The 15,071-nt window shown below is 33.9% G+C and overlaps 1 protein-coding gene across 3 annotated transcripts in view; it reads left to right on the plus strand.

Annotated features, from left to right (window-relative positions):
* Positions 1-15,071, plus strand: part of LOC137631099 (synaptic vesicle glycoprotein 2C-like) — a 102,700-nt gene that overhangs the window by 83,853 nt on the left and 3,776 nt on the right. For all 3 annotated transcript variants that reach the window (XM_068362733.1, XM_068362734.1, XM_068362732.1), the window contains 7 exons: positions 1,991-2,142; positions 3,400-3,569; positions 3,938-4,093; positions 4,867-4,955; positions 6,049-6,134; positions 6,563-6,740; positions 7,027-7,268. In XM_068362733.1, coding sequence (XP_068218834.1) covers positions 1,991-2,142; positions 3,400-3,569; positions 3,938-4,093; positions 4,867-4,955; positions 6,049-6,134; positions 6,563-6,740; positions 7,027-7,268 — 1,073 coding nt within the window. The remainder of the gene's footprint in view (positions 1-1,990; positions 2,143-3,399; positions 3,570-3,937; positions 4,094-4,866; positions 4,956-6,048; positions 6,135-6,562; positions 6,741-7,026; positions 7,269-15,071) is intronic.

Raw genomic sequence — 15,071 nt, forward strand, 5'->3', positions numbered from 1 at the left:
GTGAGGAGAGCACTAGATGAAACGAGAGTAGGAAAAACATCTGGTATGCATGGTGTGAGAGCTGAGATGTTGGAGGAAGAGGTTGTGACTGCACTTGAATGGTTGGTGAGATTGTTTCATATGTGTTTTGTGTTGTCAATGGTACCAGTAGATTGGGTTTGTGCCTGTATTGTACCACTATACAAGGGTAAGGGAGATGTGCATGAGTGTTGTAATTCAAGGGGTATTAGTTTGTTGAGTGTAGTTGGAAAAGTGTATGGTAGAGTACTGATTAATAGGATTAAGGATAAAACAGAGAATGCAATCTTAGAAGTACAGGGTGGTTTTAGAAGAGGTAGGGGTTGTATGAATCAGAGTTTTACAGTTAGGCAGATATGCAAGAAATATTTAGCAAAAGGTAAGGAGGTGTATGTTGCGTTTATGGATCTGGAGAAAGCGTATGATAGAGTTGATAGGGAAGCAATGTGGAATGTGATGAGGTTATATGGAGTTAGTGGAAGGTTGTTGCAAGCAGTGAAAAGTTTCTACAAAGGTAGTAAAGCATGTGTTGGGATAGGAAATGAAGTGAGCGATTGGTTTCCGGTGAGAGTGGGGCTGAGACAGGGATGTGTGATGTCGCCGTGGTTGTTTAACTTGTATGTTGATGGAGTGGTGAGAGAGGTGAATGCTCGAGTGCTTGGACGAGAATTGAAACTGATAGACGAGAATGACAGTGACTGGGAGGTAAATCAGTTGTTGTTTGCGGATGATACTGTACTGGTTACAGACGCGGAACAGAAGCTTGGCCGATTAGTGACAGAATTTGGAAGGGTGTGTGAGAGAAGGAAATTAAGAGTTAATGTGGGTAAGAGTAAGGTTATGAGATGTACAAGAAGGGAAGGTGGTGCGAGGTTGAACGTCATGTTGAATGGAGAGATGGAGAGTTACTTGAGGAGGTGGATAAGTTTAAGTACTTGGGGTCTGTTGTTTTAGCAAATGGTGGAGTGGAAGCAGATGTACATCAGAGAGTGAATGAATGATGCAAAGTATTAGGGGCAGTTATGGGAGTAGTAAAAAATAGAGGGTTGGGCATGAATGTAAAGAGAGTTCTGTATGAGAAAGTGATTGTACCAACTGTGATATATGGATCGGAGTTGTTAGGAATGAAAGTGATGGAGAGACAGAAATTGAATGTGTTTGAGATGAAGTGTATCTCGAGTAGATAGGGTTAGGAACGAAGTAGTGAGGGTGAGAACGGGTATAAGAAATGAGTTAGCAGCTAGTGTTGATATGAATGTGTTGAGGTGGTTTGGCCATGTTGAGAGAATGGAAAATGGCTGTCTGCTAAAGAAGGTGATGAATGCAAGAGTTGATGGGAGAAGTACAAGAGGAAGGCCAAGGTTTGGGTGGATGGATGGAGTGAAGGAAGCTCTGGGTGATAGGAGGATAGATGTGAGAGAGGCAAGAGAGCGTGCTAGAAGTAGGAATGAATGGCGAGCGATTGTGACGCAGTTCCGGTAGGCCCTGCTGCTTCCTTCGGTGCCTTGGATGACCGCGGAGGTAGCAGCAGTAGGGGATTCAGTGTTATGAAGCTTCATCTGTGGTGGATAACGAGGGAGGGTGGGCTGTGGCACCCTAGCAGTACCAGCCGAACTCGATGGAGTCCCTTTTCAGGCTGGGAGGAACGTAGAGGGGAGAGGTCCCCTTTTTTGTTTCATTTGTCTGATGTTTGCTACCCCCCAAAATTGGGGGAAGTGCCTCGGTATATGTAAGCATATATATATATATATATATATATATATATATATATATATATATATATATCATTTGTGTGTGAGAGTGCATGTATTTTAGTTGTACATTTGTGTGTGTGTACATAATCAATTTCAGACATGGATACCAGATCAATTTTAACATGGGAGGGAAATGTAACCAATTCCTGTGTCTTCATTTGAATGTTAAAACTCGTCAAGATTTCATTGATATGTGACGTAACACAATTCTTCTACAGAATCGGCGGAGGAATCCCCATCGTGTTCGCCTACTACTGTGAGTTCGTGAGTCGAGCTGAGCGCGGGCGCCATCTCTCTTGGCTGCTGGTCTTCTGGGCCATCGGGGGCGTCTTCACGGCCCTTATGGCCTGGGCCATCATCCCAAGGACGGGTGAGAGAGATAGGGGCCTAAGCAAAAGGCCAGACTGGTATTGGGACGTTTTACAATCTTGGCCAACTCTCTCTCTCTCTCTCTCTCTCTCTCTCTCTCTCTCTCTCTCTCTCTCTCTCTCTCTCTCTCTCTCTCTCTCTCTGAGTGTGTGTGTGTGTGTTTGTATGATAGCCCAACCCACCGGATTCGAAAATTAGCAAATGAATTTTGTTTAAATTATTCATCTAACATTTGCCAGGTCAAATTGCAATTGAAATTCAGTTAAACAATTTCTGAAATCCTGTTGGGACGTCTTGCATTCTTGGCCAACTCTCTCTCTCTCTCTCTCTCTCTCTCTCTCTCTCTCTCTCTCTCTCTCTCTCTTTCAGTGATAGCCCATCCCACCGGCTTCTGGAATTAGCAAATGAATTTTGTTTAAATTATTCATCTAACATTAGCCAGGTTAAATTGCTATTGAAATTCAGTTAAACAATTTAAGAACTCCTGTTGTTGTTATTATTATTATTATTATTATTATTGTTATTATTATTATTGTTATTAGCCAAGCTACAACCCTAGTTGGAAAAACAAGCTGCTATAAGCCCAAGGGCTCCAAAAGGCAAAAATAGCCCAGGGAGGAAAGGAAATAAGGAAATAAATAAATGATGAGAACAAATTAACAATAAATCATTCTCAAAACAGTAACAACGTTTTGAAGTCTATACATTTAAAAACATTTGAATTTCTTGATATTTTGCCAGACTGTTCTATTGTTCATGTTTTATACCGCTGTCCCGCTGTCAAAGCATAACTATTATATGATAAAATATCTTAATTTAGAAAAAGGTTATTTCCAAAATCATAAAAGATTACCTTCCTGAAGTTTTAGTGCAATCTCTATTTTGACATCTAGTTTATTTCCAACAATTTTAGCTTATAAAAATTGTTTTCCATATTTTTTTAACGCAGAAACTAGGATTTTTCGTTAGGTTACACTGACTTATGCAGAATACAATTCAACTTTTGCATACAGTATTATTAACTAGAAATAATTTTGACATCAACATGAAAAAAAAAAGATGCCATAAAAAGTTACCGAAAACACTAGAAAGTAACATTACCGTAACTGAAATAAATTATTCAATATCTATACTAAAAGTAAATCTAATACACCATTACAAACAATGGTATGGCAAAGATTCAAGTAAATCGTCTATTGATTATTATAGAAGTAGACCTATAACCCTCTTGACAAGCACTCGCTTCCTCTCCTTGCAGGCATCACAGTAGTGTTGGATGAACAACACCACTTCAGCTCGTGGCGCGTGTTCCTAGTGGTTTGTTCCCTGCCATCCTTCGCGGCTGTTACTGGCTTGTACTTCATGCCAGAGTCTCCAAGGTTCCTACTAGAGAAGGGCAGAGACGTTGAGGCCATCATGGTTTATAAGGTTAGTCTTCTTTTCCCGAGTTGACGCGGGGGAATTTTTGGTCGTTACTTCACGAGAGCAGTGAGCAAAAATGGATTCTATCATGAAAAAAACAAAAGTAGCCTAAAGATTTGTTTATTGGAATATATTGGAGTTTGTCTATATCACTACTGATGCTATTAATCGCTGCTTTGATAATCTATGTTCATCCTACTACCACTATTATAGATAATTCTAGAACATTCCTTAAAGCCTTCACTGCGACCAAATTTATACTTCATAATTAGTATTAATACAACTAATTTGGCTACAGATACTAAAATTGTATTTAAACATTTACTACTATTTCCACAAGGAATATGTTCTATCTCTCAAATCTCTGATTCCAGAAAATCTTCAAATGGAACAACGCCCACAATCCAGGAGCTGAGTACCAACTGTCAGAGCTGGAGCTTCCATCAGGTACTCAGAGGCCGCTGCGCCACGCTGCCCCTCAAGGGGTGGGCAAGAATTTCATCACTGACCTCTCCTACGGTCTCGATCAGGTAGGACTGGTCACTGGTGGTTTATATTCGTTATTTTCCAATTAGTTGAATTTAAACTGTCCATGTTTTCTATCTTGTTTACCCCGTTTGTTTGCTGGTGGATTATTTAGAGGGATCCGTTTTGGAGCCGGGTGAATAATATAGGTCACTCCGGCTTAATTTCATTCAAACCTGTGTTGCTCTTTAAAGTTTTATGGGTGGTAAAGTGTCCTAATAATAAATAACACTAGATTTTAAGAGCTTATAATAACTAGGGGATGTTCAAATCAGGTAAAGAACAGGTACATTTATGCTTTTGCTCAATTGCATAATGCTAATGATCATAAGACATCCAGCCTCGGTGCTTCTAAATCTGTTAATTTTATGTCATAAGGCTCCACAATATTAGCCTAAAATCTTATGCATAACGCTTTGTAGCCATCGTAAATAAACCTTTCCATATACCTTTTTAGCTTCTATATTTACTAACGAAATCTGTAATTGATTACTAATAAAAAAAAGAGCAAAATATCAATAAAATTATCAATATAGAGATCAAGAAAGCTAGTTTTTAGTTTTTGAACTGCAGAGTAAATTAAACTGAGTAACTTCATCATAAGCTTCATCAACAACGTCTCTTTTTTTTTCCCTTAAATCTTTTATTATTAGCTAATGAACTAACCTATGTCTTCATATAACAACACCAACCAGATTGTTCTTATTTATTATAATTATCATTATTATTATTATTATTATTATCGTTATCATTATTATTATTATATATTTTTTTGCAGTTTTGGGGCCTTTTCCTCCAGCTATTTCTTCCACCTTACCTGAAAACGACCTTAATATTGCTAGTCATCTGGTTCACCTGCGCGTTTGGGTGAGTTCGAACTTGACCTTTGACCTTTCTCACATACTTTATTAAATGTCTGTCACATGCATGCAATATATATATATATGTATATATATATATATATATATATATATATATATGTATCCCTTCCTGGTAAAAGGGTTTGTGTATAGTTATCTTTCCTACAAGATAAAGCTGTACTAGCAAGGGTCACCCTGTACTAGGTTGGTTTGCTATGTGGTATCAGACTAAAGTGTCCCACTATCAATCTACAATGGTCATTGTGCTGATAAAAGGGTCAAACCCCAGACATGATTAACGACATGTCTGAGGCCTTTGTCCTGCAGTGGAATAGTAACGGGTGCATTTGTTGTTGTATATATACATATATATATATATATATATATATATATATATATATATATATATATATATATATATATATATATATATATATATATATATATGAACATATATCACAAGCACACGTGATTTTGATCGATGTAAATATCACCCACGAATGGCATTTAATACCGAATTCTATCTTGGGAATATATATCCACTTGGAATTCATTATATGGAAACAGCTTCAGGCCGGGTGGAGATTCGAACCCCCACCGGTTCAGCTGGAAACCATGCCAGCAGAGACTCTAAGTGGATATATATTCCCAAGATAGAATTCGGTATTAAATGCCATTCGTGGTTGATATATATATATATATATATATATATATATATATATATATATATATATATGTATAGAGAGAGAGAGAGAGAGAGAGAGAGAGAGAGAGAGAGAGAGAGAGAGAGAGAGAGAACAGGATATTTTCATTGTAGATGTCTACAGAATTTTGTATGGAAAGGTCCAAATTTTATCACTAATTTAGTATCATCCCTTACTAAAGAACAAGATTTATCACCAATTTGATCAAGTTCCAGGATGAAAGTATTGATTATACATAACAAACGAAAAAGATTCAAGATTTCAAGAATGATATTTCAGTAAGAAACTCATTTTATGGTTCCCATGTTCCATAGCAGTGTCTACAAAGATATTTTGAAAGCAGCTGTTGATGGTAGATCGAAGCCCATTTTACAGATATATAATTTTTCCCTATAGATTCTACGGGCTGTCCGTTTGGTTCCCGGAATACATCAAGCTGTTGAAGAGTGAAGCTTACGATAAGGATGCTGAGATTGTCTACGGTAAGTTTTATTATTAATATTATTATTTTTATTATTATTATTATTATTATTATTATTATTATTATTGTTGTTGTTGTTGTTGTTGTTGTTGTTGTTGCTTTCAAGACTTTCTAGATCACCGAAATTAGTAAAATCACATCTTTTTATAGCCATGATAAAGAATATTAATTTTTAGATTTTTTTATTTTTTTTATTTTTATTATAGGTATTTTTCAAAAAAAAATATTTTTATGTGCGAAAGGGGTTTCAGCCACGATTTTTATCAATTAGAGATTATAAATCGAATTTCTTACTCATTAAATAAAGTCTTATTAAGTAAAAACTCTTAACCATGTTCTCGTGTGAACAAGGTCTATTTTGGATGACGTCTACACAGTATAGAAGCTTCGTTTAATTAACAGCTCTTAATCATATCCTTATGCAAACAGACAAAGTCTATCTGGACGAAGTCTTCAACCAGAGCCGCTACGACAACGTGCATTATGTAGACAGCATCTTCAACCAGGTCAACTTCACCAAGGCTGTGTTCAATCACGTCCTCTTCATCAACTGCACCATTCGAGATTGCCTCTTTTCGGACATTAGGTCAAGCAAGACCTTTTTTAGGTAACTATTATGTGAATTTAAGGTATTTACTCAGTTGACCTAGAAAAGTCATTGTCTCCGGCTTTAAAGTTCAGGGATCAAGAGGAAAAAATGTCTTGTTTAGCTAATTCTTATAAAAAAATGCATCTAGCCAAGCTTCTTTATATTATCAATAAAGAAATTAGGATAGAAATTATTTCAAATTTTAAACATTTTGGTATATTTTTCTTCCGTTTTCACTAAATTGTCAAGAATTACGATTGATCGCTTATCTGTATCTACAAACATTTCTTTAATTTTCTTACAGGTACAGCGAGCTTAGATATAACACATTCGTAGACACGGACTTCTATGACTACCGCTTCCAAGACTGCGTCCTGAGCAACAATACTTTCCGAGCCCTCGTTCCTGGATGTAACCTGGACTTCGACTACAACATCCACTACAAGGAAGTGTTCCAGGAGAACCTCATCGGTCAGCTGACCATCATTCCAGGGACTCTCGTCACTTCTCTTCTCATGGATAGGATTGGCAGAATCCGCATCATGAGTGAGTAAAGCTGGAGTTGTTTACTTTCTTCCCGGTTACCCGCGGTTTGTTTATGTGTACTTACAGTAGAGTGCTACACCATAGGGCAGCATGGGTCTAGGGCTACCGAAGGACCTTATGCCTTACAGATGAGATTTTCAGAGTACAGTTGAGTGGACTGGGCTTCGTTTATCTCCGCTTTGCTTTCCTCTTCTTTTTTCTTTTCTGGGGAAGATACCGAGATGGTGGGATGGTATTGTGGCCGTTTCAGAGATAATCATTATTATTACTACTGCTATTGATCGAAATATTTCTTTTTTTTTATGGAAAATTGTGTTGTAGTGAGTTTCTCTTTTCGTCCATGTTATAACAAGCTCTCGTTAAAACGAATGCAATCGATTTTGCTCAAAAACGAGAAGGGGCTGATCGACCGTGTGAAATTCCGAGTAACTGGGATGTTTGAAGATAAATAATTTCATACAGCAACTCTTAATCCTCATTATTGTGCGTTTTCTATTAATTCAAGTAACTTATTTAGCCATATCTTTGTCACTTTTTTTTTTTTTTAAATTTACCCAAATTCATATATATGTTTGTTAGAGATAGTTGCGAATATGTTTCAGGTTATGTAATAATTGATCAAATCGCCATATAATGGCGTTGTTACTGTTACTAACTTACACAATCAATACTTTTGGTAATAAAATAGAGGGTCAAGGCATCTTTTTTTTATATACCCAGCTCGGTGCAAGTCAGAGTTCGTACGGCCATTTTCCAAATGGGGAGTTTAATATCCGTAGAGTGTGGTAGCTGTTCTTGAAAACTATTATATACCTAATTCATAAATGCGTATTGTTATTATACTTAAGATTATCAAATATTTATAATAGTAATAAAGTTACGTAAATTTAACTACTCTCATTTTCACCTTTCGTTTGTAATGACGGTAATAACTGCAACAAATGGTATCCTTATCATAGTAAAATTATAACAGTAGTTGAATTAGCCTACCACGAGCGCACATAAGGGCATCAAAGTACCTATAAATTTTTAACAAATCCATTTGTAAAGATACGTGATACTATTTCATTCAATCTCCCAAAATGAAATAAGGTCTTGAGGTAGAGTTCTCTTGCTTGAGGGTACACTCGGGCACGCTATGCTATTTCATTTCTCTTCCTCTTGTTTTTTGAAGTTTTATTAGTATATATATGAAAAATTTATTTTAATGTTGTTAATGTTCTTAAGATATTTTATTTTAATTGTTAATTACTTCTCTTGCTGGTTATTTATTTCCTTATTTCCTTTCCTCACTCGGCTATTTTCCACGTTCGAGCCTTTGGCCTTGGGCTTATAGCATCCTGCTTTTCCAACTAGGGTTGTAGATTAGCAAGTAATAATGATAATAATAATAATAGTAATAATAATAATAATAATAATAATAATAATAATAATAATAATAAGGAATGATAATAATAATAATAATAATAATAATAATAATAATGATAATGATAATAATGATAAGGAATGATAATGATAATGATAATGATAATAATAATAACAATACTACTACTACTACTACTACTACTACTACTACTACTACTACTACTAATAATAATAATAATAATAATAATAATAATATGGTAAGATTCCTGTAAAACGCTTTTGAAGTATTTCATCGTATTGATTCTATGTAATTGAGGCTCATCTTGGTGCAGTCCCACATGCCTCCGTTCTTGTCGATTCACTTATCACAACCGTAAGTTACTGAAGCAGAGGGGTAGGAGCGGTTTTTCGAGGGGGAGGGGGCGAGCTACATTTTGAAAAGGCTCTGACGTTGGGGAGTCTGATTTCAAGTCTAAGAACAGATTCCTGAATGGCAAGACAGGATTGAAAATAAAACAAGGAGAGACATTACTCGAGTGCCATATGTGGATGAGATCATGCTGAGTGGTAGATGGAGATGGTTTGGGCATGCTCTTTGCACTCCCCAAGACAGGTTAGTTCACCAATCTTTCACTTGGGCTCCACAAGGAACTAGAAGAGTTGGAAGAGCCAGACCTACATGGCTGAGGACTATGAAGCGTGAAGTAGAAGTGATGAATGGAGAATTACCGATTTAAAAGCTCAAAATTGAGACGACTGGTGAAATCTAACTGAGGCACTTTGCGTCAATAGGCGTAGAAGGAGACGATGATGGTGATCATGTACAGTGGACTTGAAGTGATCTTATATCTCTCTTGATGGCTCAATCGGTAAAGTCGTCCATGCAGGCATTGTTTCGGCTCAGGGCATAGGTTCGAATCCTTGCTCAGCTAGAAGCATTTATCATTAATGAATTTCTAGTGGATAGACATTCCTAAGGGTAGAATTCGATATCAAATGCCATTGTGTTATATAGTGATACACAATCAGTATATATATATATATATATATATATATATATATATATATATATACGCTCTGCCTGTGGATCTCAAACGCTTAGGGAAATTTCTTTAATGATAGATATTTCTGCCCGGCCAAGGAGTCGATCATATAATCGATAGAAATAATGATAAAAATTTGATTGTAAACTCTGGACCAGCCTAACTTATGACCATTTCTATTGCTCATAGTTTATTTGTGACTTATTTGAAAAACCCTTTTAATACTATGAAAAATTCTCGATTAACCTTCCTTAATATCCAACAACCTATCATCTTTGTAAACCTTTCCATCGAATCAAAAGTGTAATAAAGGGGAAACCTTTCGTGATCTATTGGCAAAGATTTAAACCGGCTTTGATATCGTTGCAGAAGAAACTCTTCCTTTGAAATAAACTTTTGGATAGAAGAAAATTTTCTTTATATTCTCATTACTCCCGGAGGCATTATAATCATGTATGCTTACAATTTCGTCCCTCCAAACTATCATCTTCAATTCTATGCCCAGCACCAAATTTCCTTACAAACATCACGATCAATATTCGTACTAATGAAAATAAATGTTGACAAATAATTGTCATATATCTTGAATAGCTTAATGCAACATCCACACTTCACCTAAATAAAAGAACATTGGCTCTTCTAGCTATAGGTATACTCCGTCTCTTCTAATTCATTTGCAGAGATCAGCAGCATCCGAATCTTGTAGGTGGCCGCTTCTCTCTCTCTCTCTCTCTCTCTCTCTCTCTCTCTCTCTCTCTCTCTCTCTCTCTCTCTCTCTCTCTCTCTCTCTCAACTGCTTTATATTGACGATTGGCCTATCATTGACCTAAGAAGACCGTGGCCGTTACTGTTAAGGTGGGGGACCTCCTCTACAGATATTTTTACGAGGAAACACCCTTAGATGCGATTTCCCGGAAACTGACAGAAGATAGCAACAAAAAATAATATTTTTTGGACGAATTTATGTGACCAATTACAACAATGAAACATATGAGCCTGGTACCCAAAGTAACAGAATAAGTAAGAAATAAAAAAGAAAACATTAAAAGGCATGAAAAGAGACAAAGCAGAAGAGAAAGGCCTAACAAACGATTTAATAGTAGATGGAGGATATTTCATAATAGTAAATCTCGGTGATTTTTACATCAAATGTTTGCAAGTCTGCTCTATACGGTCGACTTGAAAAAATTATTTCGCAAAAAGCGAGATACAAAAGACCTGAAAAATTGCGGCCCAGTTAGTTTACTCTCAGTAATATATGAAATATTTACAAAAATCGTATTTAGCAAAAGGGAAGAAAAACTATTTTAATCAACCAAGAGAGCATGCAGGTTTTAGAAGGGGGTATTCAACAACTGACTATATCCATGTAATTAACCAGCTAATGGAAATATCAACAGAGTATGACAAACCACAATTTGTAGCAATCAAAGCCTATGAGAAAGCTTTTGATTCTGTCAAATCTTTAAGTCATGAAAGCTCTTCAACGACGAGGAATAGATGATGCTTATGTTAGTACACTGGAAGATATACAAATGGGTATTATAGCAATCCTAAAATACATGAATTTATTGAGAAAATTCCAATTGAGAAAAGGAGTTAGGCAAGGAGACCCTACCCTAAATTATTCACAGCATGCCTAGAGGAAGTTTTTAAGAATTTAGATTAAGAAAAAGTAAGAATTAACAATAATACATTGACAACTCAAGATTTGCAGATGACTTGGTTCTAATTAGTGAATATGGAAGGTATTTCTAAAGATGGTAGAAGATTTGACAAGAGAAGCAGAAATGTAAGACTGAAAATAAATTTTAGCATAAAAAAGATAATATTCATTGAAAATAAAGAGATGACAATTAAGGGTTAAGGGCGAGTTCATGAATTTACGTACTTGGACCAGACAGTAAGTGTTTCTACGGACATAGGACCGAAATTAAGGAGATGGATAAGCATGGGATGAAGATCTGTTGGTAAACAAAAAGATATTATGAAAAGTATATGCCACTTTCTCTAAAAAAAAAAAAGTATTTAATGAGATGGTCATCCAGTATTAATTATGTATCAGAAACGGAGTTTTATTAAAGCCTTGGAACATGAGCTAGTTACAACTCAAAGAGCTATGGAAAGAATAATGACGGGAATCCCAATATGAGACAGTAAAAGAGCAACATGGATGCGAGAACAAATAAAGTAGAGCATAGTATTCTAACAACATGTAAGAAAAATATATGGGCATGTGCAGGACATAACCAGGACAGATGATATATGAACTAAAAGAATAACACAATGGGTCCCGAGAGATTGCAAACGAAGCAAAGCAAGGGAAAGAAACGAAGACAATGGATTTACATGCTAAGAAAATTTGCTGTGTATATATATATATATATATATATATATATATATATATATATATATATATATATATATATATATACACACACACATAACTTATCAGTCACAAAACTGCACGTGGCAAATATTCAAATGTAAAATCCACAAGAAACATGAAAGTGAAACACTAGGTACCAAGCGCTTTCGTGTATTATGTACACTTTTTCATGGTACAAAGTGACTCTGTACCCTGGAGAAGTGTACGTAATATATAAAGGCACTTGGTGCCTGGTGTCTCACTTTAACGTTTCCTGTGGATTTTACACTTTATATATACAGTATATATATATGTGTATATATTTATATATATATATATATATATGTATATATATATATATATATATATGTTTATATACATACGCACATATATATATATATATATATATATATATATATATATATATATAAATATATATATATATATATATATATACATATATATATATATATATATATATATATATATATATATATATATATATATATACTGTATATATATTATGTTCACATAATTATATATATATGCATATATATATATATATATATATATATATATATATATATATATATATATATATATATATTATGTTCACATAATTATATATATGCATATATATATATATATATATATATACATATATATATATATATATATATATATATATATATATATATATATGTATATATATATATATATATATATATATATATATATATATATATGTATATATTATGTTCACATAATTATATATATGCATATATATATATATATATATATGTATATATATATGTTTATATATATATATATATATATATATATATATATATATATATATATTTATAAAATTATATTACGAATAGCGAATTACGTAAATTCCCGATCACCATAACTCATCTGCTTTATATTATATAATCTGATACACAAGGGAAAACCTCTGAGCTCTTAGAATAATACGCAACTCCCAGACAATAATATATATGAACTCTGAATATCTAAAGGTCTTTTACATTACACTCAAAACCAAACTGGGTGATTACTTTACTTTTAACGGGAACTATTCTTAAATCAACCTCTTACTTCGGTACTTAGTCAGGGGATACGAGCAAAGCACTGGAATAAGTATTGGTGTTCAAAATAATACACACTTTACAAAAATAAGTATATTCTATAAAAAAATAACAATTAAAAAAAATAATACCAAAATAAAATCAATCGAAATTTAAATCTGAACTAGACCTTAGACTAATATATCTAAAAATGACACTTCAAAAAACATTATACAATCACTTGTTTCACTAGAAATTAATTTATGAAAACTAATGAATAAATGACACTTTAACACATAGAAAATAAATCAGAATTACAATTACATATACTTAACTGTTTCTGTTCCGTCCTTTGGGTTCACACAAGGTTACCGAACGGTTAAGCAAAATAAATACACTTTACTGTTTAACCTTATTACACAGGCCCAGTCATAAGAATTTTACAATATAAATTTACCTACATTAACACACTTCACTTTTGAGTTAAACACACGATAATATCACCAACATTTAAACAACTCTATACATGGTATACATTGGAGAGAAATCACTATTCATGTTTCAGAGGAAACACTGTGCATGTTAGAGAGGAAAATGTAGTGGCTGGATAGATGTTGGAGAGAGGACTGACGGACATTGGCTCTTTCAGAGGGTCAGGCTGGATCTCTCGTTCCTAAGCATGGGTTGGTGCTACATATATATATATATATATATATATATATATATATATATATATATATATATATATATATATATATATCATCTTGATTCACTCTTTAATTTCTAGTAAAGCATTCGCTTAGCGTAGGGACATGGCTCTAGCGGCGTCAAGGTTGCCAACTTGGCATTATGGAATTAGGTTACTATCGTTGCTTGACGAGGCAATGCTGTCAGCTAACTCCGCCCACCTCCTCTCATAATATCAAAAAAAAAAAAAAAAAGAGTATGTTCTAGTCGAGAACCTTCCTGCAACTTCCAATCACGTGGGAACATGATGCAATCCCCAGTGTGTGTCATACATACTTTTTAACAAGTTTACATAAGACTTCGTAACAAAACTACGTGAAATTAAAATTTAATTCTTTAAAATAACGTAAATTTACATGTACGGAACTGAATGAAAATATAACTAAATGAATGGCGATAGTCTCGTATAATTTACATACATTTATTCAATTCTACGTGAGTGGGACCCACTTTATGAGCTGGCTATACTTCTCTTAAATATACAAATAAAATACGTGAATAAAATATTCTACTTTAATGTAGACCAGCTACGTAAGAATATAAGAATATAAATGTGTGTATATATATATATATATATGTATATATATATGTATATATATATATATATATATATATATATATATATATATATTATATTAAGGTCCTATGTCTGGGAACCAAAATATAATATTATACATATATTATGGCTGGGAAGCTACACAATGCCTCAAGTTCCAAACTCACCTGTTTGTTTTTGCACTAAGTCTGTTAAACTTTAAAATATTAATACCTGAGCTCTATGACAGTTATATAACTTCCAGACAGCAATATATAAAAACACTGAATATCCAAAGATCTCTTAAGAACACTCAAAACAAAACTGGATAATTATTTTTAAGAACTACTGTATTCAAACAACCTCACTTCTATTCTTTAACAGGGGTACGAGTGAGTACTGAAATAAAAACTTGTGATTGAAATAATACACTCTTTACAAAAATTAGTATATTCTATAAAAATTACAACACTTTGAAAGAATCTACATGAAAAAATAAATTACTCGAAATATCAAGTCTGAACAAAACTTAGACAAAAGAAACTAATACTTATGAAAATTATACAATCACTTGTTTCACTGAAAATGAACTTTTACACAATTGATTAGTCTTAACACTAATATACTTTACGTTTGTACATAAATCTCCCTGGGCCAGTTACAAAGATTTACACA

This window comes from Palaemon carinicauda, chromosome 39 (genome assembly GCF_036898095.1).
Source record: "Palaemon carinicauda isolate YSFRI2023 chromosome 39, ASM3689809v2, whole genome shotgun sequence".
Classification (NCBI taxonomy): domain Eukaryota; kingdom Metazoa; phylum Arthropoda; class Malacostraca; order Decapoda; family Palaemonidae; genus Palaemon; species Palaemon carinicauda.